The 25,060-nt window shown below is 33.4% G+C and overlaps 1 protein-coding gene across 15 annotated transcripts in view; it reads right to left on the reverse strand.

Moving 5' to 3' along the window:
- Mp (collagen XV/XVIII-type protein multiplexin) overlaps nucleotides 1–25,060 on the reverse strand; it is a 622,917-nt gene that overhangs the window by 140,247 nt on the left and 457,610 nt on the right. For 14 of the 15 annotated variants that reach the window (XR_012479230.1, XM_074243321.1, XM_074243325.1 and 11 more), the window contains 2 exons: nucleotides 770–953; nucleotides 619–693 (listed from right to left, as the gene is read on the reverse strand). Coding sequence is in view for 14 of the 15 variants with exons in the window: in XM_074243321.1 (XP_074099422.1) it covers nucleotides 619–693; nucleotides 770–953 (259 nt within the window). In the remaining variant the exon portion in view is untranslated. The remainder of the gene's footprint in view (nucleotides 1–618; nucleotides 694–769; nucleotides 954–25,060) is intronic. The other variant, XM_074243330.1, reaches the window with a different exon arrangement.

Consider the following 25,060-nt stretch of genomic DNA (forward strand, 5'->3'; position numbering starts at 1 on the left):
AATTATGGTTTGTGGTGTTGCGTTAAATTAATGAGCAATTAAATAAAACTCTCGGATTTATTTGCAAATAGTAAGGGTAGATAGAGATGATTCTTTTTAGAGTCGCAGTATATGTTTGGTGCCGGAAGAAGCTGAACATTTCTTCGATTAGTCAAGCAAAAGGCACAAAACTAAAATATGAAACGTTCCCTACCCCCAACGGTGAGAAATGGTCTTGTTAAAAGTTTGAACTGACCAAGTCCTTGCCAGCGTGAATCGTAGCATTTACTGACAACTTATGGACCTTAGAAGTACTACCTAGCACTACAGAAACCATAGACGCAAGGGGGATGGGAAGAATTTCTCTTTCTTGAGCCTTGAATGAGGCCTAAGATCGGCAACTTTGGGTAAATATTCATGAAAGATACAGGAGGTAATCCCTCACCGAAAGGTTAAGCCTTTGGCGAGATCTGAAATAAACGTTTCCTCATTTCGGGATAGGACAAGTTTAATATATTTAGTGAAAATTGATCTAGAAGATACCAAATCGTGATATCTTCACAATGTTTGCGTGAATTGGATGTATAGTAACTGTGAAAAGTGTTGGTTTAAATAATTCTTAAAAAAAAAAAATTTTACCTAAATAATCTTTTAAGTCTTTTAATTGTTTTAATTCTTGAATGACTTTTAATTCTTCAATATTACTCCGTGATCCTGGTTGCATGTAGGCAGTTGAGTAATTAGCAATAATCAAAATGAATTGAATCACGTTTAGTAAAAAAAAATATACCTGGACGAGATCCATAATAATCTTTTTCTCCAGAATTGTAGCTTCGACCAATCCCTGGTTCACCCTTTTGACCAACAAATGATAGACCAGGAGGACCAGGAGGTCCTGGTGGACCTGGTAAGCCTCGTTGACCATCTTCACCTGGTATCCCAGGTAAGCCATCTGATCCCTTGTCTCCTTTCAACTATAGCCATAATCATAATTTATGAAATTAATTTTATAATTTTTCGGTAGCAAGTTTTTATATTTATATGGGGCATTTCACGCCAAATCGGATGGTTTTAAAAATTTGAATTTTTAATTTCTGTCATTTTTTTTTTAATTTTCTAGTACTTACCAAAAAACTCAACCCCCTAAATTTTAAGATTTTTTTAATCATTGGTTCAAAAGACATTAAATTTTCAAAAAAACCGCTTTCTTCATGATTTTTTGCCTATAACTTTTTAAAAAATGGTTTAAATAAAGAAACTCAAAGGATAAAAAAGTTTCGTTTTTCCGTGTACTTTTAGAAAAAAAATACGAATAATTTTTGAAAAAATGTTTCCACGTTATTTTCAAGTTTTAAAACTTTAAAGTCAATTTTAGGGCATCATGCATATTTTGATACTCTTGAAAATTTGTGACAACAAACTACAATCTATCCCTCAATTCTTCAGGTGGTTCCGATCGTGGGATCTTCATGGCGACCATTTTCTTTTTGACTTTTGAAAATAAAATAATTCCTTTTTTTTTTCCTATTTAAAATCATTAATTCTTTTTTTTTGTTATAATTTTTGTAAGCTTTTAGAACCTCGTCTTAATCCTTGACTTTTTTTACGGTTATTAATTTTCAATGTGTTACATCAATTATGGAATCAAACTTTAGACTCGATAACGCAATGTTTATCGAACAAAACGAATTAATAGACATAAAACAGGTAAAAGTGAATTTTCAACAATAAACAGTGCAATAAATACAATTTAGGTTAGTGGCGATAGATAAATAATCCAACAGCTATCGAATTCCACCAGGGCGGTATTGTTGAGATAATGAAATAAGATAATATATAAGAAGGTATTCCAATCCTGCAATGCATGATGGGAAATGTGTCAAGCGGTTGCGCCACCACGAGTGTGTCAGGCACACTAACTGGCAACTAAAGTACTTTCATGCTAACTCCGATAATAATGAAATATTATTTTTAATAATAAATCAACGTTTAAAAAAATTATTTCCACCCTCCAATAACAATAATAAATGATAATAATTAATTAGAAACTGTTAATTCAGTTTTTTTATTGTGTCCTCAATTTCTCCGGTTAAACCGGCTTCTCTTAAATGCGGCTTATCATTTACCTTTGATTCCATTCTAAGTGCTCATTTAGTAGCGCGAATGATTTTTGCTTGATTGTCTATCCATCAGACTGGGTTCGAAACCTGGTCACTGCACGTATTTTTTTTTTTTTAAATAATTACTTTTAACTCCTATAAATAATTTTAATTATTAATAACACTATTATAAAATTATAATAAGTATTATGATAAATATTATTACTTATAATAATTAGAGCATGGATTATTGTTTATAACAGGTGAGTAATTAGGGTATATATTTATGTTATTTATTCAAACAAGTAATGCAGTATTAATTATATTGAACAATAAACAATTGAAGTACGTAAAATTACAATAAAAATTTGATAAATAATAGCAGTATACATAAAATATGTTTAAAATTTTCAAATCTCAATTTTATTGAGAAAGAATATAAACAATTAATAAAAAGTAAATAATGCATACACGGACATTTTTGTAGAAGTACGCATGTATGCACTTCGAGAGCTGAATATTACTAAATTCGGATTGTCTGGCTGCACCGTAATATCTTTAGCGAGAATATGTAGTCGCAATGAAATAAATTTTCTAAGTACTTTATCACGAATTTCATGACACTTTGGAAAAATTATGGAGTCATTAACAGCTTCTTGGACAATCTTCATTAAGACCTGATGGACAGACTGCAAATGTAGAAGTGATTTTCTGTACGTCGTAAAAACTTTTTCAGCAGTCTTCAAAAGCTGATATACTGCTTCAGTCGGATGTTTCAAATTTCCCCGATTTATTGCATCCGTCCAAGCACTGCTCGCATTCGACAAAGGTACCGGAGAGATTATTGCAGTTTCGCAATCACTGCAACTATTCGCAGAAACAAACACTGCCCAACCACAAAGATAATAAAGTCCATAGTTCTGGATTTCAGATAATTCACTATTCTGTGGTATTTCGATGCAACTTTGCGTTTCATCATCATCAGTTTGAAGTTCAGTCTTCTTTTGTTTGAGGAACTCTACATAGTACGGTTCATCATCATTTTCATAAGATGCAGATGATGGAACTCGTAAATACTGAGCCACTGCAATCAAGCGCATTCTATAGCGTAATTGACGAGGTTTAGGGTGAATATCACCACCAGCTCGAACCTGAGAAAATAAATTTTCCACAGAACTAGAAGTTAGTCGCTCGGTAAGAAGATACTGCAATTTTCCAGAGATAACTAAATCTTCTCGTAAATTAAATGCAGTAGTTGTAGCAAGAATTATGCCTCGTTGAATCGGTTTCCATTTATTATCAGAGCTAAATTGGAGTTGTCTGATAATTTCAATGAAACTCTGTAGAAACTCTACTCGATCTAATGATGCTTTATCAGTTCCAAGTGAGTTACTTTTATGTCGACATACCATTGACTCATACCACTGACTGCACAGTGTAATAAACCAACCGGTTATTACAGCTTCTTGAGGAAGAAGACCAGTTTGAGCAGACAGAACCAACGCATGTCCCATTTCATTGCTAAAAATTTTTCTAGCAAGTCCTACATGGATTTTATCAAATTGTGATGGATCCAGAATTGCAGCAGTAAGACCTTTGACCAGTACAGGCCCACCAACTGACTGTAATTCCATAAGTCGCCGAACATGCGTTATATCCACTTCGACTGATGGTAAGTTGTTTGCTTCAACTGTAGCTGCGCTTAAAATGAATTTAGTCTTTAATAATTGTGACCAAATTCGTTTTAGTACGTGCGGAACATCAGAAGTACAATGAAGACGTCCCTCGGAGTTTGATGGATGCTGACTAAATGAAGAGATAAAAAAGCGACTGGATGATATGCTATTAAGTGTCCACATTCCAACATTGGTAGATCCTTCATCTGTAGCAATGCATTTTACAACAATTCCGTGTTGGTATAGCAATTTAATTATTTCTTGAACATAATTCCAGAGAAGTGTCGAAGTAACAGATTTTCCAGTCAAAGCATAACCAATTAACTGCTTTCAATGACTTTTCAATCCACGAGCGACAAATGCTATTGCATGAGAAGCCATTGAGTCAGCCTCAGCTGAATCTCTCGCTAGTTCTGGAGTCACTAACCCAATAAATTTTCCTAGAGCACGATCATACTCAACAGCCGGGTGAATAGACATCTCATCTAAAGCCAATATACAATAATGAGCAGTCTGATCGTGTTCTTGTTGAATTTTAACCCCTAGCCATTCAATTATATTATTGAAAATTCCAGGAGCAAAATTAAAACCAAACAATCGATTATATAAGGTAGAAAAAGCAGGTAAGGGAAACCCTTCAGTGTCCCTTAAATTTTTGTAGGCTTTAGTACCCATTAATAATCGAATTCGTAGACCTTTCTTTATGGTTTCTTCAGACCAAGGTTTGGAGTTTGTAGCAGCATTACCTTTTAAAACTGACAGCTGATCTGGATTTAGGAACTTCTTCAAATTCTTATCGAATGTTGTCGACCTTTCAGTCATGTGAATAACCTGAAATTAATATTTTACAGTAATTAATTAGGTTTTTAATATAATAAAATGTATATTAGATTACTTTAAAAACCTTCAATCGCGTAACAAAAAAAATCCCACTGAGTAAAGGTCCCCCCTTTCCCTTTATCCTTTATTTCCCCAACTCCAAAAAGTTTGTCTTTAATGACAAATTTAGCTATGAATTATAGCTAAATTACATTGTACTCATTAATAAGTTTTTAAATAATTAAATTAAAAAAAATTTTAATTTTAATATTTTATTACCTGGCTTTTCAATGAAGCATTTTCGTTGAGAAGCTTATCAATCTGTTGCTCTAGCTGCAACTCTCGTGGTGATTTATGTAGATTGTGAGGTGAGTAGATGTCAGTGAAATTATTTGAAGCTTCATCTAGTAAATCTTCTCGAATGACTTCAATATTTTCATCTGCTGAGATGCCCAATCCTAAATTATAGACGAAATAATTATTAATAGAATAAATGAGTAATAAAATATAACATTAAAAGATCAGAAGTTACATTTGACAGAGTAAAATAAATCTCAAGTATAAGTGCAGATAATGAGTGTACATTGAATGTTATAAAAATATACAGAAAAAAGGTTCACTTGAGCCAAGAAAATATTTTTCTTCCTAATTATTTTTTTGAGCGAAAAAAAAATTTTTTTGACAAGAAATTTCACTTATTTAAACCAAATTAATTGTATCAAGTATTTATGATAATTTGAATCAAGAAAAAATTACTTCCACTAAAAATAAATGTTGGAAGTAACGCCTAACGGTCTTACCCCATGAGTAGTGGGGAGGTCATGTGATGTCATGATCCCTGCCTGAGATGAGATTTGAGAACTGTACCACCACTTACTTCCGATTGAGTTTTGGTAACGTGCGGATGCACATATTAATAAATACTCTTAACTATTAATTGGTATTGTTTATTTGAAAGGCCCTACCTAATTCTAACAATAAAATTTCAAGAAAAATTTTTACTTCAGCCAAAACAACTTCGGTCTTTTTTCAGACACCAGAAACTTTTCTTAAACCAAGAATTTTGTTCTCCAGTCAAAAAATTTTTCTTTCTGTGTAATAAGTATATTTGTTTATAAAAGCCCATACCAATAACTTTTCAAGAAATATTACTGCCAGATTTAATATATTTTACGTTTAGCCTTTTATTTTTATAATTAGAAATGTCATGCTATCAAAAATGAGAAGATACAGATATAAAACAAAACAACAGTTAACATTTTTCCTACTGATATTTCACTTACCCAACTGACATTTAAATACACTACCGGTCAAAAGTCTTTGCCCACCCGTTCAACCATACTTCTGTTTCAATATATTACTCTCTTCCGAATTTTTCTCTCATAATTGTCAAACTAAGTTCAGAACGATCTTATATTGAACAAAAATTTCATTCTCTGTAATTGGTTTACTCTATAATAGAACATTTTTATATTTTGTGGGTGTCTGTGAAAAATTAATACTTTCAAGTACCCGACTCTTTTTTTATTTGTGTAAAAGTGAATTATTATTTTGGTGTTTACTCTTGTAGTTTAGTCCCATTCTGCAGTTTTAAACGGAAAGAAAGGGCGTTACAGTGATATTAACTTTTTTCTGTGAAGTTCATAATTGGATTCTTTTCGTTCTCACAAATTCGGATCAAAAAGTCTAAAAATGAGGAAAAACAAGAAGCTATCAATCGAAAATCGTGCATTTATCATTAGTCTTCATAATCAAGGCAAAAGTAACCGTGCTATTGCCTCTGAATTGAAAATATCTCGACGAACCGTGGACTATAATGTTAATAAATATGCATCCACCAAAAGTCTCCACGATAGAAACCGTTCAGGGCGGCCTCGAAAAACCACAATTGCTGAAGATAAACGTATTGCATTGATCAGCAAACGAGATCGACGACTCACAGGCCCAGAGATCGCAGCTCAAATCAATTCGTCTAGGGATTCGCCTGTGAGTACTTCTACTGAGAAAAGGAGATTGAGAGAAGTTGGCCTTTTTGGGAGGGTGGCAGTGAAGAAACCACTTTTAAGACGTCAGAATAAAATCAAGAGGTTGCAATGGGCCCGAGAACATAAAAATTGGATGCAAGAAGAGTGGGAGAACGTTTTATTTAGCGATGAGTCGAAGTTCGAGGTTTTTGGGTCTAAAAGAAGAGTTTTTGTGCGCAGGTCAAGTCAAGAACGGATGTTAGATGCATGTGTAATCCCTACTGTGAAACACGGTGGAGGCTCAGTGATGGTTTGGGGATGTTTCGGAGGAAGAGCGACTGGAGACTTGGTAAAAATTGAAGGAATTCTCAAGAAAGAAGGCTATAAAAAAATCCTAAAGGAAAATGTAGTCCGTTCTGGCCAGCGCCTGATCGGCAGAAAATTTATCTTCCAACACGACAACGATCCTAAGCATTCATCTAAGCTTTGTAAAGAGTATTTAGAACAATTGGAAAAGAAGAATGTGCTCAAAGTCATGATTTGGCCGTCACAGTCGCCCGACCTTAATCCGATAGAGTTGTTGTGGGATAAATTGGACAGAGAAGTCAGAAAGCAGTGTCCTACTTCTGCTTCACACCTTTGGGAAATCCTGCAAAATGAATGGAACCAAATACACTACTGGAAAAAATTAAGGGATCAAAAAAAAATTCCAAATTTTTCGGTAGTTTTCAACAGGCCGTAACTTTGAGAGAAATGGTCATACAGGAAATAAAAAAAAAGGAAATTGTAGCTCCCAGTGTCTAGTTTTTGGATTAGAACTTCAAAATTTTGTAGCCTCCGCGGTTTCTGAGTAATTGTAGAAAAACCAGCAACAAAAAAATTCTCAAAATTTTTTTAGTTTTTTTTTTTGGTCTACGGGCGTGGAAAAAATTTTTTTAGCTTAACCACCATAAGGGTCGGATACTTTGTTCATTTAGCTTTAATTTCTTTTTTTAAACACCCTGATACGTCCACTCCTCGCTGAGATATCGGTCTTCAAATGGAAAAGGATCTTTTTGTCTTTGATTATCGATATCTCAGCAACCAATGATCGCACAGAAAGTTAAAGGGGGGTTTCAAAAACTTGAATGAATTCCCCTTAACGACTGTCCATTGTTTTTTCGAAAAAAAATTTTTTCTTTCCGTCACATGAATTTGAAAATGCAACAAAAAAAGGGCTTTTAGTGGTTTTTTGGAAAATCAAGCGCTTGATCGAAAATATTGAGGAAACCACTAATGTTAAGTGTGCCTTTTACAGATCAATATGTCCACAAAAAGCCTACAAAGAATCAAATTAATCCAGCCAGCCGTTTTTTTGTTTCACTTGATCGAATTTTTGAAAAAATTAAAGGATCACGTTTTTTGCTCTGAAAAGCTCATAATTTTTAAAAATGAGAAAAAAATTGTTTTTTCGAGCTTTTTCCACATTTTTGTTCCAGAAAGTGCTTAAATTGAAAAAAAAAAAAAAATTTTTTTGAAATTTTTCTCTTGAAAAGTTTAAGAAAACAATTACCGCCGGCATTAGCGTTATCCAAAGCGTACCACGTGGAGGTCGCGCAGTCGGATTTACGCTTCTGTGTGTGTGTGTGTGTGTGTGTGTGTGTGTGTGTGTGTGTGTGTGTGTGTGTGTGTGTGTGTGTGTGTGTGTGTGTGTGTGTGTGTGTGTGTGTGTGTGTGTGTGTGTGTGTGTGTGTGTGTGTGTGTGTGTGTGTGTGTGTGTGTGTGTGTGTGTGTGTGTGTGTGTGTGTGTGTGTGTGTGTGTGTGTGTGTGTGTGTGTGTGTGTGTGTGTGTGTGTGTGTGTGTGTGTGTGTGTGTGTGTGTGTGTGTGTGAGGTAGTTCAGGAGAATTGAGACCCGGTGGCTCGTCAGTTCCACCGTATTTAATGACTCCAAACTCATTCTCTGCAGGTTTTTGTTGGTTCAATACCGGGTATTACCACCCCTGTTTTCAATAACGGCTCTCAAACGTTCAGCTATATTTATGCAGACGGTAATTTGAGGCTGCGGAATGGTATTCCAAATGTGTTGAAGCGCGCGTTCCAAAGCAGCTAAGTTCTGTAAATTTGGATACTCTCTGCGCAACCGACGGCCCATTATGTCCCAAACGTGCTCTATGGGGTTGAGATCTGGACTCATTGCTGGGTGTCGCACCAATGTGATGTCATGCCGCTCAAAGAAGCGCCGGGTAATGTAGGCTGTGTGTGGACGTGCATTATCTTGCATCAATATGAACGACCTCAGATGTTGTCGTCTGCGCAGAACAATGGGCCTTAAAATTTGGTCGATGTAACGTCTAGCTGTCAAATTTTCGCGTACAATTACCAAAGGTGTTCTCCAATTTCGTGAAACGCCGCCCCACACCATAACTGATCCACCGCCGTAGGCAACGACTGGACGGACAAAGTTCTGGCGAAAACGTTCTCCACGACGGCGCCAAACGAGAGGACGTCAATCGTTGCCATACAGATTAAAACGAGACTCATCAGTGAATAAAACATTTGTCCATTCCCTCAAGTTCCAATTTCGATGATCGTAAGCATACGCTAAACGAGCTCGACGATGTCTTGCTGTCAACAGGGGTACACGATTAGGATGTCGTGCGTGTAACCCAGTTTCACGAAGACGGTTGATGATTGTTCGAGAGCAAATGTTTCGCACTTGATGCCGTCGTCGCTGTTGCTGTTGTTGTTGCTGTTGTCTGCGATTGGGGAAGTTTCGAGCGACAATATTCGCATTGACGAAAGGTTGTCGTCGAACTTCTCTAACAATTGTTCGATCATCGCGGGCATTAGTGACTCGATGGCGACCTTGTCCGGGGCGACGATGATATTGATTCGTCTCTTGGTATCTGGTATAAGCTCGAGATACGACAGATTGACTTACACCCATCCGGATAGCAACTGCATGTTGAGTGTAACCTTCGTCGATAAGAGTCACTAACCGAGCGACTTCCACCTCCGATAAATGTCGTCTAACCATGATTAAGAATCAAAAGTTAGAAATTTTCAATTTTGATCAAAAAATTAAAAAAAATTTTTTTTAGCGCAGAGGGATTAGTTTTGAAAAAAACTGTTGAATGAAGCGATTTGCTAAAGATTCACAAAAAGAAAAGAAAAAAAAAACTCCGAAAAGCGTATGAAAAAAATCGAAATACGATTGGGGGTATTAACTTTTTTTATTAATTTAATTAAAAGGAGATCAGTAGAATCAAGGAATGCAGCGGTGGAACGGTGATAAAAATCATTGGGCGATGGTTTTTGAGTTTCCTTAACTTGTTAAAAAAATTTTTCCAAAAAAAATTTTTTTTTTTAATTTTTTTTTCGAAAAATTTTTTTTTTTGAAAATTTTTTTTTTTAAATTTTTTTTTTTTGAAAATTTAAGCACTTTTTGGAACGAAAATGTGGAAAAAGCTCGAAAAAACCATTTTTTTCTCATTTTTAAAAATTATGAGCTTTTCAGAGCAAAAAACGTCACCCTTTAATTTTTCCAAAAATTCGATCCAGTGAAACAAAAAAACGGCTGGCTGGATTAATTTGATTCTTTGTAGGGTTTTTGTGGACATATTGAACTGTAAAAGGCACACTTAACATTAGTGGTTTCCTCAATATTTTCGATCCAGCGCTTGATTTTCCAAAAAACCACTAAAAGCCCATTTTTTGTTGCATTTTCAAATTCATGTGACGGAAAGAAAAAATTTTTTTTCGAAAAAACAATGGACAGTCGTTAAGGGGAATTCATTCAAGTTTTTGAAACCCACCTTTAACTTTCTGTGCGATCATTGGTTGCTGAGATATCGATAATCAAAGACAAAAAGATCCTTTTCCATTTGAAGACCGATATCTCAGCGAGGAGTGGACGTATTAGGGTGTTTAAAAAAAGAAATTAAAGCTAAATAAACAAAGTATCCGACCCTTATGATGGTTAAGCTAAAAAAATTTTTTCCACGCCCGTAGACCAAAAAAAAAAAACTAAAAAAATTTTGAGAATTTTTTTGTTGCTGGTTTTTCTACGATTACTCAGAAACCGCGGAGGCTACAAAATTTTGAAGTTCTAATCCAAAAACTAGACACTTGGAGCTACAATTTCCTTTTTTTTTATTTCCTGTATGACCATTTCTCTCAAAGTTACGGCCTGTTGAAAACTACCGAAAAATTTGGAATTTTTTTTTGATCCCTTAATTTTTTCCAGTAGTGTAGATGATGATTATTTATTGAAATTAATACATAGAATGCCAAAATTGTGCGCCGCAGTAATCAAAGCAAAAGGAGGTTACGTCGATGAATCGAAAATTTAAATAAAAATCAATTATATATTGTAGTTTTATCATTACTGTATTCTTATCTATTCATGTTTTTTAAATACAGGTATCAAAATCAATTGTATTATTTTTATTTGTTGTATAAACCCGCAATCTATAGGGTGGGCAAAGACTTTTGACCGGTAGTGTATATATCAAAAATTTCCAAAGGCTAGCTGCTTTACATGAAATAATATATTGAATTTTAAGAAATTGTTATGTTATCCTATAAAATATATTATAATTTACTGAGAAAATAGTGCAGACTCATCTTCAGCCAAATCAGACACTCCAGACTTGCGTCTCTTACTGCTGAATGAATAATTATTATCATTATCATCATCAGCATCATCAGTATCAACAGCATCGAAAGGTTTAGGAGGAGATGGATTCAAAATATCTGGGACAACATTTTTCCTCAATTTATATGAATGATTGTCACAATCAAATAAGCCTTTACTGAAATGGCCCTGTCAACAATTAAAACAAAAATTTACCAAACTAATTATTTCAATTATTAAATTACCTGAAAAAATATTATTAAATAAAACGACAGCTTTGTAACTATTCCAATGTACCTCACACAGGCGGAAATTATCGGTAATAGGTTTCGAAATATTGCAAGCAGTTGCTCATTTTCTTCTCATGTCAACTGATCGAGAAAACCGCAACATTTTGAAACCTTTTTCGCTTCTATTGTGACAATTAGGGTAGCTGCATCCACCCATGATCTATTAATAAATCTTAGTTCTTAAATTGTTATAAACAATGTTAAATCACCGTACAGCTGATTAATTGAGAAAAAATATCCATACTTACTTTATGTTACTTCGCTAAAAACACTATCAACAACAAAACGCCATTAACAACGACTTGAACTTTTTAAATAAATGACGATCGCTAAATTTTTTACTACTTTCATCAATTAAATGAATTAAAAACTATTATATTAATCCGTTGACATAAAACAAAACGTACATTTTTAATGCTTAATACTAAAAAAATAATCATAAATAATTATGATAATATTTTATGATTTTTATTATTATAAATCTATAATTAATAAAATTTATTTTCCCATAAAAAAAGGACATAAATAAAAAATATACCCTAATTACTCACCTGTTATAAACAATAATCCATGCTCTAATTATTATAAGTAATAATATTTATCATAATACTTATTATAATTTTATAATAGTGTTATTAATAATTAAAATTATTTATAGGAGTTAAAAGTAATTATTTAAAAAAAAAAATACGTGCAGTGACCAGGTTTCGAACCCAGTCTGATGGATAGACAATCAAGCAAAAATCATTCGTGCTACTAAATGAGCACTTCGAATGAAATCAAAGGTAAATGATAAGCCGCATTTAAGAGAAGCCGGTTTAACCGGAGAAATTGAGGACACAATAAAAAAACTGAATTAACAGTTTCTAATTAATTATTATCATTTATTATTGTTATTGGAGGGTGGAAATAATTTTTTTAAACGTTTATTTATTATTAAAAATAATATTTCATTATTATCGGAGTTAGCATGAAAGTACTTTAGTTGCCAGTTAGTGTGCCTGACACACTTGTGGTGGCGCGACCGTTTGACACATTTCCCATCATTGCAGGATTGGAATACCTTCTTAAATATTATCTTATAATGAAATAGCAAGCAGAGCTACCAAGTGAGGAAATAACGAATCTATTTCAGAAGTGAGAAAACGATTTAGTTCAACTATCACAGGAAAAGCTGTATAAAGTTGCGCAGGTTATCTTCCTAGCTTTTACTAGTATTTACCGTCAAAATCAAGACAGAACTACCGAAACTTCATACCGTTTTTATTGTTTTAACATAAATTTAACAACCTATTTGATAAATCTTTCGATTGCGTAGAATTGTACGCAACTACTGAAAAATGATGTATAAAATAATTTATAATGACAAAAACAGCAATTAATGTTTTTTTAATAGGAAAAAAAAATTTCATTTAATTTTCAAAAATAAAAAACAATTAGTTGCCATGGAGGTTCACGATCGTAACCTCCTGATGAGTTGTGAAATAGATGGTAGTTTGTTGTCACAAATTTTCAGGAAAATCAAAACACGCATGATTTTCAGAAAATGACTTTCAAGTTTTAATACTCGAAAATAGTGCGGAAAAATCTTCCAAAGAATTATTTATGTTTTTTTTTCTAAAAGTTCATAGAAAAACGAAACTTTTTTATTCTTTGAGTTTTTTTTTATTTAAACTATTTTTTAAAAAAAGTGTAAGCTAAAAATCATGTAGAGAGTGGTTTTTTTGAAAATTTCATATCTTTTGAACTAATCTCCCAAAAAATCTCAAAGTTTAGGAGAATGAGTTTTTTAACGAGTACTAAAAAATATGAAAAAATAACAGAAATTAAAAATAAAAATTTTTTAAACCATTTGATTTGGTGTGGAATGCCCCATATAGATCTGTACGAATCTGAGTTTCTATTTTCTAGTTTTACGTGGGTGTACCGAGATATTAAAATATCAAAATTATGGTTTACGTATATATATATATATATATATATATATATATATATATATATATATATATATATATATATATATATATTTAAATAAATCTTCATCCAGTACATCCTACAGTTAAGAAAAATTTCAAGTTTCTTGATAATTAAACTCGATCAAATCCCATTTTTGTAGAATACAATCAATTTACAACTTTTCTGAACTGCAAGATTACTTCGATCAAATCCCATTTAAGTAGATGTTACGTATACAATAGAACTTTGATCACCTCATACTTTTATAAATCTAATAGACACACATCTGGAAAATCATGAGTTAGATGCACATATACTAAAAAAAAAAAAAAAAAAAAATTGAAATAGAAATTCTAATAGTAACACCACAATCCAAGATTAGTAGCCAAACTTCTTAATTTTTTTCAATCTTATACTTAGAAAATTACTATTTACTTATGAGGCATTTCACGACAAATCGGACGGTTTCAAAAATTTGATCTTTAGATACTCTCAATTTTTTAGTATTTTTTAGTATCCCCCAAAAGAGGCCTTCTGATAAATTTTGAGATTTTTTTGATCACTGGTTAAAAAAATACCGAATTTAAAAAAAAAACTGCTATTTCTTAGGTTTTTCGCTCGTAACTTTCTTAATAATGGCAGAATTTCAAATGTTTTTTTTTTTTTTCAAAATTTTTGTTTTTAAATGACCTTTTCACAAAAAAATATAAACAAAATATTCAAATTATTTTTCATCGAGATTTTTTGATTTGAAATTTTTAATCGTGTTTTTCAAATTTTCTGTACCCATCGATTTTTTAAAAAATTTGCTTTTTTGAAGTTCTATCCATCCTTCAACTTTAAAGCCCAGTCGAGTAAGGGGCCTTACATGATTACTATATTTTATCAAGTTTTAAGAGTTACAAAATTTTTTTTCTGGTATAAATTATCATCAGTACCGATTTGTTACACTTTTTACTTCTCTTTTACTTATAATAAATTTATTTTGATATATTTTTGCCCCAAATAGGAATTTTAAAGAAATAAAGAAATGCTAATTTTACTTATGAGTAACTATTGACAACCGTTTTTATTTGTTGTCGTGTTTTTTTTAAATATTTTACATAAAGGACAGTTTTGTAAGCTTGAATACTCTTTAATTAATATGTTTCCGTTGTTCCTGGGAATAACAATGAAATTTTTCAGTTCTTGTTATGGTCTTGGTGGTATGGTATTACGAATATAATCTTTTTTTTTGCCTCAGTATATTCTCTTTCAGGTGAAAATTTGACAACAATATTTGGTAGACTTGTTGGTCTCGACGCCTAGTTGTACAACTATATTACAGTGGTTATTTGGTCATCAAGCGGCCGTTGACGACTTGCTCTTGCTGCTTTTTTTTTACAGTTCCTCCAATACTATCACATGGCCTTTTACCATGTGCTGCTGCGTAAAATGGCCACTAAGTATCTAAGTTATAGTTTTCTTTGTGATAAAAAATATTAACAAAATTCTAAAAGTTCTTAAATTGTTGTGAAGCTCCATCCGAAAAGTAAAAAATATTAGCTGCATTGCGGTCTAATTCTTTTATAAAATCGGTAACAATCTTCAGAAAAACATGAACAGCGACAGGGTCATGATCATTGTTATCAGATATGAATGCTTCAATCAGAAGATAAAAGTGTAAAAATTTATAATTTTACAGTTCGAGACGTTGCTTTATCGTCAAATTTAGTTTTCAGATTTTCGAGAATTTTCTGATAGCTAAGTGAATTCTCATAGTGGTTAAATCCGTTACACCGGTACACAAAAAAAAAAGTGGTATGTACTTTGGACCGGACCTACCTACCGACATGTTTTTCGACCTGCTGAATCTGAATTTTAAGTCTGTTTGGTCCGGTCACCCTCCAGTTTTGAGTAAAATGCAAAAAATCTCAAAAAAAGGACAAAACTTGCAAAAAATTGCAGTCACCTCAATGAAAAAATTTTTGTAGACCCGGATCACGTATGATTTTTGTGTATTTCAAATAACTGAATCTAAATCGAAAAGTTAATTGGCCCGGTGAGTCTTCCAAATTAAAAAAAAAAAAAACGAAAAATCCAAAAAAATGGCAATAAATCACGCAAAATTGAAGTTTTTGAAATAAAAATTTTTTTAGACCCAGGTTGATTATGATTTTCATGTATGTTATTTCGCTGAGTTTGAATCTGAAGTTTTCTAGCCCCGTTAACATTTTAAAATTAAAAAAATTAGGAAAACGGTTGACCCTGACGGCCACCCCTGCAACTTCCTGCTACTTTCGTAATTAAGCGCTCGATATTGCACTTATTATGTTTTTGAGCTCTTCCAGCTCAAAAATCTAATTTTCGTATAGTTTTGAGCTCTCCGAGCTCAAAAGTTTGATAGGAGTTTATTAAATCAATATTTTTGGAATTTTCAAATCGTGATAACTTTTGAATGGATCAACCGATTTCCACGCGGTTGGCGGCATTCGACGCAGTTTCATCATGCTCATAAGTTATTTTCAGGTTTTAATTAATCGAATCGAAAATGTCAGAGTAACCCCGAAAAAACACTTTTTTCGGTTTTCTTTCGTTCACGATATCTCACGAACGAATCAACCGATTTTGACCGGACTGGCGGCAATCGACGTGGTTTATTGATGTTAAGAGCTGATTAGTTTTTGGAATTTATCGGTAAAGCCGTTTAAAAGTTATTCCAAAAAAACCACGTTTCAAAAAATTTTTTTTTGTAGTTTTTTTTACAATTTCTCAAAATCTACTGGTCCGAATCAGTTCAAATTTTCAGAAAATCTAAGTTTGGTCAAGCCCTTTCGAATGGCACCAACCGCGATGAAATCGGTCTAGCCGTTCAAAAGTTATAAAAGGGTCACACACACACACGCGCGCGCGCGTGCGCGTGCGTGGACATCATCACGGGAATAGTCAGGGAAGCTTTCTAGGACCTCAAAACGTCAAGATCTGATGAGAACTCGATTTTCAAAAAACGGGGTGAAACCAATAACTTCCCGATTTTTGAAAATTTTCAATTTTCTTAGCGGAAAGTTAAAAAACCTCAAAAAATCGAGAAAATTATAATCAACAATATGAAAAAAAAATCTATTTAACATAATTAAATACTTTTCTTGTATTTTTTCACGCATAAAATATAAGTTTAAAATATGAAAAATTGTAGTATCTATAGAAAATGACGTATAACTGTAATAAAGAGAACGATTTTCTTGAATTTCAAACTGTTCTCCGTTGGTATCGAAATCTTTGATTCTCAAACGATCTACGCAGTGGATTTTTCTTCCGTTTGTTATTATCTCATGGCGTATCTCTCTTCTTGTAATGGTATACTCTCCAGTAGCCGAGTTTCCCTCTACTGAAGAGCTGCTGTCGCTTGATAAAGACGTCTGCGGGCCTGCTTTCTCATCCTGATCATACGCCGATACTGGGTTTCCTAATCCCTGCATCGTAATATTTTCATCACTTGTACCTGCCATGACGGCACACACGCCGTTAACTCAGGGATTTTGACAGATGTTTTTGTTGCCCACCGTCACCACGTGGAGGTGCCCTGGTTGCAGGCACAAGCGATCGTATGGGATTTTTAATAGTCAATTTTTAGGATTGCCTAAGAATGGAGCTGAATTACTGGGTCAAGACTCAAAGGAAGAAATTTGTTAGCTAAAGAAGTATCATCTGCCTTTTATCGTACTAAAAAAGAAGAGTTTCGATAATTCATTACAAAAGACGATTAGAACTCGATGGTGTACTGTTGCGATATTAAAAGCTTGGTTGATCAATTGAAATCTAACATCTAAAAAGACGATGAGTTGAGACTCTTAATAAATTCATTAACTAGGAGTCTCAAAACTGTATTACTTTATATTGGGAACGAATTGGCGCAGATCCCAATAGCTCATTCGACTAAACTTAAAGAGACCTACGAAAACTTATATATGGTATTGGATAAAATAAAGTATTCCAAACATCAATGGAAAATTTGTGACCTGAAAGTTGCAACGCTTTTTTTAGGTCAACACTTGGGATTTTCAAAATATCCCTTTATTAGAAAATAAAAAAAGTGAAAACTACAGGAGATTAGTAGAAGAATTGCCCTGATTAAAAATATTGATTGAAAAGTATTGGGAATCAGTCACCCTATGTGAACTGTATATCTATATATACATGAAAAAGAATTGAAATTATTCAAAAGTATTCTAATTTCATCATTTTCAATCCTTTTCAATCAATATTTTTAACCAGCGTGGTGACAAATTTCAGAAATTTAAGTTGCTTAATGAACCTCAAACTACATTTCATGGATTCTCACAATGATCAGTTTCCTGAAAATCTTGGTTACTACAGTGAAGAACAGGGAGAAAGATTCCATCAAGACAAAAGTGAAATGGAGAACTTTCATTTCATTTTTTTTTTTTTTTCAAAATTGGACGGCTCACCGGGATAATTAACTTTTAGATTTTGATTCAGTTATTTGAAATACACAAAAATCATACGTGATCTGGATCCACAAAAATTTTTTCATTGCTGTGACTGCAGTTTTTTGCAAGTTTTGGCCTTTTGTTAAGGTTTTTGGCATTTTACTCAAAACTAGAAGGTGACCTGATCAAACGGATTTCAAATTCGGATTCAGCAGGTCGAAAAACATGTCGGTAGGTAGGTCCGATCTAAAGTACATTCCACTTTTTTTTTGTGCCGGTGTTATCTAGGCTTAATAATTCAGCAAAAGTAGAGCAAATTTCATTATATTTGCTACTTAAATAAGATGACTCGCTTACTGCGTATTGATGTAACGGTGTTATATTTAATAAAAGCAAAGCTTGATTAATTACAAGTAATTGAGTATCGATAGTCAACTCTGATAAGGTACTAGTGATTTATATACCGGACACTGATTTTAACCCTAAAAAAAAACTGATTAGTGGACAAAAACTCCAATAAAAAAAAATCAAACCTGAAAAAGAATAATGAGTGGATACTGACACAGATATCAGGGAGTTTTCAGTTCTAGTGTCGGAATTACCTGCCACAATATTGTTATCGTCAAAAAAATCATTTTCGGTAGTAACACCGTTGTTATCTTCAGCATCGTAATCACTTGCGTTCATGTCCCTGTCACTACTTAAAGCATTTGATGAAGATTTTACACAACTCATTATCTTTCTGCAAGGCGCACATAAGTAATCAAAATGGTTCAAATTCCATAAATTTTGAAGCTTTTTAGAAGCAAGCCTTACTCCCTTTTTTGCAATATGATTTTCCAAGTTTAATGATTGCAGCATTTAAAAAGTCCTGATTTAGATGCTATATTCAAATATTTTTTATTAAATCCAAATAAATACACAAAACTAACTATGAATCAAAGTTCCAGTACTAGATGAAGTGACCGAGGTTATGATACGAATAAACAAACTACTCTGATGGCCATATTTTGAGTCAAAAAACCTACACTGACGGGATTTTAGTCAAGTTGTATCAAAGTCAACTCAAAATCTTTCACTGCAGGAATCTGTATTGGATCTGTACTGAAGTTGCTTTAGAAATCTACGCCGACATCTGAACTAACGTTATTGATAAGAATTTATGTGTAGAAGTCTGGCTAAAAGTTGTAATGAGGTGAAAGTAGATGTGAAAGTTGATGTCAAGCTTGACTATAAATTATTTTGAAAAATTTTATATTTACAAATATAAAGAAATAAGTAGCAATCAAAATTTTAACTCATTCTGATTGAAGGATTTATTGTCTATTAATAATTGAATTTATTTGAACACAGTTAATTATTTATTTAATTTAATTTTAATAAATATTTTTTAACATTCAATAAATATTTATTTGGGAGGAAAGTACACCCTGGTTAAAAATATTGATTGAAAAGGATTGAAAATGATGAAATTAGAATACTTTTGAATAATTTCAATTCTTTTTCATGTATATATAGATATACAGTTCACATAGGGTGACTGATTCCCAATACTTTTCAATCAATATTTTTAATCAGGGCATTTATTAATAGTTAATAAGTATTTGTTAATAATTAACCACTATTTCTTACAGTTAATAATCATTTTGTTGAGTGAATTCATTTCGTTTGCAATGTGTAACAGAGTACACGGGATCCTCTTTATCCGGAGAAGGTCTTCGATCCAAGCTAGAATTATCGACCAATTCCCCAGGGCGCTTTGCTCCGAAGTACTCGCGCCAATAGTCTTAAGCTAGTGAGTAAGTCCCCGAGAGGGTAGCGCCGGCGCCGAGAGAGAGAGAATGGGGAAGACAGAGCCAAGAAGAAACGAACCAACAAATTTTGGTAAGTTTTAGTGTGTTCGAACGATCGAAGAATCGACATCACCAACATCTCACTCAGGTAATTATTTTTATTCTATTGTTTCTTGTGGAACGAGGCGATGAATCTTAGTTAAATTTAATGCGGGCTAGGCCCAATGCCAGCTCGCTTAAGTTTAATTAATCTAAGAAATATTCTAATACCAATTTCGTGTTCCAGAATAAAATATTCCCTGAGAATTAAATTACGAAGTGGCGATTCAGGACCGTGCCACCAATAAGACCTCATCGAGGAGAACATCAAGGAAAGATGAGAAATCTGGGAGTAAAAGCGTCGAGGGATTTTGAGAAAAGAAAAATCCAAGGAAACTCCAGGTACAATAAATACGTCTAAATAGATTCTCGGTGAAGCGGCATCAGCCAGGCCTTAAGTCGGCTGAAGGTTATCGCCATTTCGCGTTCGATCACAATCATTAGTTTTAATAAAAGTTTAATTAATTAATCTTACCAAAATTTAAGCAATTGGTTTAGTCAATAATTAAGTACTCGTTACTTGAACTAAAGTTGAAGAATTAATTTAACTGAACATCAAGAATAATTAACTAAATGTTTAAGAACGAAATTTGGTAAACTAATCAGAATAAAGTCCGAATAAAATTAACAATAAATTTAAGAACAAGTCAGAAATAAAATACCAAATATTTAATTAATAATACCAGGAATTATTTCGGGTTATTAATTAAACACGTAGGCAGAGTCTAGATTAATCTTACTAGGAATTATTTCAGTTCGTTAATTCATGATTTGGGTGTCACGTGAAAATTTGATCTCTGGAAATTGAGTTTAAGTAAAATCAGTTGATTTTGTGTCAATTAAAAATCATTGAAATAATTTCAGTAAAATATTTTAGTAAAATCATCAGAAGTTAAAATTAATTAAAATCAGCATAAATAATTTGGAACGAATTTTGATTGTGTAAAATAAAACAAAAGTAAAATTAGAATCGTAAAAAATCGTTAGAATAATTGTTAAAATCATTTAGATCAAAGTAGAAAATAAATCAGTTGTAAATTTCACTTGAAGAAAAATTCAACAAAAGTTGGGAGAGGGTCCGCCATCTTGTTTCGAGCTAAAACGCTGAGTAAAGGACGTACAAGGTCGAGACTAAAAATCTCAAGGCGTTGTAAGGTGAAATATAATCCTCAAAATTAAAATAAAATAAATTTCAAGTTTCAAACAACACAAAAGTAAAATAAAGTAATTTAGCAAAAATAAAATAAACTCAGTTATTCAGAGACAAGTAAAATAATTTAGTTAAAATTGAGTGAAATAAAACCAATTGTCAATTTCTTAATTCGGAAATTAAAACTAAATAAATTAATTAATGAACTCTGACAAATAATTTGGATACATTTTAAGACGATTAAAGTAAATAAAATAAAATTACAAAATTCGGCAAAAATGCAATTCGAAGAAAACAATTAATAAAATGGAACTAAATTAATTTTAAGGAAAATAATTAAGTAAAATTTTATAATAAAAGGGCATAGCCGGTTAATATGGGAAATCTGCCCCCATGGCTTTTTTGACCCACAATTAGGGGATCGATTTGGTATCAAATAAAAATAATTCACACCAATTTTTAGCCCTTTAACTCAAACGACGTTCGAGATTTAAAAAAAAAACCTGTTTTTTTTTATTTTAATTTTATTTTTATACTGAAATTCGGAGTTAATCGATGGTGATTTTTTTTCTTATTCTTAGGATTCTTAAACATAAAAATATCGTATGATCATCGTTTTTCAACGAAAAGTCGATTTTTAATGAAGAAAAGAAAATTCAAATCTTGTTTTTTTTAGGGTTTTTGAAATATGTCAATCACCAAAATTTGTCAGAACATGTATTTTACACCCCTCGACACTTAGGAATTTTTTCAGATTTTTTGAAGTGGTGGAACAATGTCAAAAAAATTAAAAAGTCATTTTTTTCCTGAAATTCGGCGTTTTAACGCACTATTAATTTTTTTTGCTTGAAAAAGTACGTAGAAAACTTTTCTTTGCTCTAAAACGACTATGTATTTCAAAATTAGCGCCAACTCGGTGCTTTGGAGAGTCATCTACCGGGATTTTCGGAATCTATCGATCATATCTATTAAGGTTTTGTTTGTTCAGGTAACATCAAAATAAAGTAATCTTTATGATAAATTCATTGTATATATTGAATAACAGTTGTTAATTAATTCAGGGCTTTTATAGTGAAACTATATTTAAGTTTTACGATCGTATAATATTGGAGTATCATTGTTGATGTTAATGCATCTCTTTTCATTTTACAAGATATATGTTTTTATTATTACATAGCGTATCAGTTGTTTACATTTATTCAAGTGAGTAAAGCTTCACATTTTATTTGTTTATATATTTTCGAATTTGTAACCTATAATTTAAACTTGATTTCAGAATGGATTTTGGGAAAAAATGTGTTAATTATAATTAATAAATAATTTATTATTTATTTTACGCTCGATATTTAGCTAAAATTGTAAAACCTACTGAGATACTTAGTCGTCTGTTTATCGATGAGAAAATTAGTGTCGTAATGAATGAAGACAGTGATGAAGACTAATCAAGTTATTGTTTCTATTAAAATTTTTATTTTTGTTATACCCTAATTCAAAATTATTCCCGGTTGTCTGGAAAAATATAAAATTCACCTCCAAATGTGTTTTGAATTATTTATAGCCTTTTTACATACTTCATGTTCCTGATTTATTATATTTATCTTTTGAAAAGATAAATTTCTGTTAAAAAAGAAATTTTCTACGTACTTTTTCAAGCAAAAAAAAAAAAAAAAAATAAAAGTGCGTTAAAACGCCGAACTTCAGGAAAAAAATGACTTTTTAATTTTTTTGACATTGTTCCACCACTTCAAAAAATCTGAAAAAATTTCTGAGTGTCGAGGGATATAAAATACATGTTCTGACAAATTTTTGGTGATTGACATATTTCAAAAACCCTAAAAAAAACAAGATTTGAATTTTCTGTTCTTCAATAAAAATCGACTTTTCGTTGAAAAACGATGATCATACGATATTTTTATGTTTAAGGATCCTAAGACTAAGAAAAAAAATCACTGTTGCGGAATTGTCGACCATCAACTCGTGATCGAAAACTCCCGCAATTTTTCAACTACCAGAGGGCAGCCTCCGAGGCGCCTCTGTGGGCTACGGCATTCAACACAGTCAAAACCATGCTTTGACTGTTACTTGTATTCCACGTGATCCCGACAAGTGCGGCATCACAACGTGTAATAAGTGTTAAAATCAACGGGTGTGAATTACCTAAAATCTAAACGGCTCATCAGCATTCATCAAGGATCCCAATTGTCATCCGCTGTAATAATTACAGGTATTGTCATAATCAACCTTGATTATTATATCAATCTGTGCCATCAGCACATACTATAACCTATCTTCTTGTTGGCGGGACTTGGCCTCACCAAGCCCGCCGAATATACAGACAAACACATTCGAGGTCACATGCATTCAACACATTCATGCATTCAAATAGTAATAACAGAGTAATTCTTGAATAATCACTTTAACTATTTTCTAATCACTACAAGTTACTTGGACTCGGCTTAGGTGATGACTCACCAAGGCCGACATTCCAATTCGGCTTATACTAATTCATAATTATAATTATAATTGTATTTCCTACTAAGGTTTTTTTTTAAAAAAAAAAGGAAAAGTGCCAGATCTTGCGCTCAACCAATTGTCGTGCTCATGTTAATTTAACTTAACGCAATTGTTTAAAAGTAACTACAATTCTGTAATATTGTCTACGCTCAAATAATTAACAGTGTTTATTACTGATGCCGTTAGTTAATTAAATGTAATACATAGAATACCGACTGTGATCAAAATGCTCAATTAAGTTCATGAAGTCATGTGTTCAACTCTGTACTGTGATAATTATTTTATTAAATGACAATATTCCTTAACTGGTGAATTTAGTTCTTTATCACCCTATCCCGGCATATTAAAGAATAAATTCTGTAATTTAAGTTGGTTTATTTTACATTAATTGGTCCCTCGAGCCGGATAGGGTGATAAAATCAGTGAATAATGATCATAGTGCACGCACTCCTAACAATCACTTATTCGTTCTCGAATTACAGTTGCAGATAATCATTGGGATCACAATGTCGAACGATGGGGTTCCGCCTGCGATCATCCCGGACCAACAGGTCACTGAGACTCCACTTCAACAGCATCAGCATTCACTTACTCCAGCGATCACTCTCGACCCAGCGGGCGCTCACACTTCCACTGACACTCATGTCAGTAATTCTGACCTTACTGATGAAGGAGTCAAAGGTGTTGATCCAGCTGGGGACCCGGAGAACAAGAAGAAACCTCGTAAGAAGTCCACGACGAAATCTTGCGACTTGGAGTTCAAGATCGCTGGCCAAATGTCACGCTTGAGAGCCATTTCAGACGCTGAAGCCCTTTCCGCCGCCCTCACCGTGGCCGAAGGTTCAGCTGCACTCAAGGCACGGCTAGATGTCCTCACCCAGGTGTGGCATCAGTTTTCACTCAACCACGATCAGCTTGGATCCTCTGGTACTACAGATCTCCTAGAGCATTCATATGTCAAGGACGGCATCTTTGACCTCGCGCATCGATCATTCACAGGTGCTCAGACGCGCCTGTCTACACTCATCAACCTATTAGAAGCTCCTGCTCAGCCTGTGGTGACCACAGGCCACACACAAGAGATCGCCAGTCCCGTGAGCCTGCCACCACTGGACATACCACCATTCGACGGGGATTACAGTGCTTGGCCAGACTTTCGCGACATGTTCACCGCCAATGTGATCGAAAGAAAGGGAATCAAGCCGGTGCAGTGCCTTCACTATTTGAAGAACTTTCTCAAAGGCTCAGCCGCTCAGCTCGTTGCTAATCTGCCGATGTCCAACGAGAATTTCCCGAAACAGCATGGGACGCTGTTCGTCAACGATACGACGTTCCCAGGTTACTCATCGGAGCACAACTAGACAAGCTCATCAATCTCCCAGTACTTACCACAAGGTCATCTACTCAACTCTATTCACTCATTAACCGGGTTCATGAGGCACTCATGGCACTCAAGGCTCAGAATGTCAATTTCACTGAAGCTGACTGCCATCTTCTAACCCATCTTATCATCGGGAAGTTGGATCGATCAACCAGAGAGGCCTGGGAGCTGTCTCTTGGCTCTTCAGTAAATTACCCAAGGCTCAACAAGATAAATGACTTCCTGCTTGAGCGTGCACGTGCCCAAGAACGTTATGAGGACACCTCACCGAATTCAGCCAGCTCCAGGGGATC

The sequence above is a fragment of the Cotesia typhae genome, unplaced genomic scaffold (genome assembly GCF_013202065.1).
Source record: "Cotesia typhae breed Kobodo isofemale line unplaced genomic scaffold, CoteBio_Ctyphae contig_4, whole genome shotgun sequence".
NCBI lineage: Eukaryota > Metazoa > Arthropoda > Insecta > Hymenoptera > Braconidae > Cotesia > Cotesia typhae.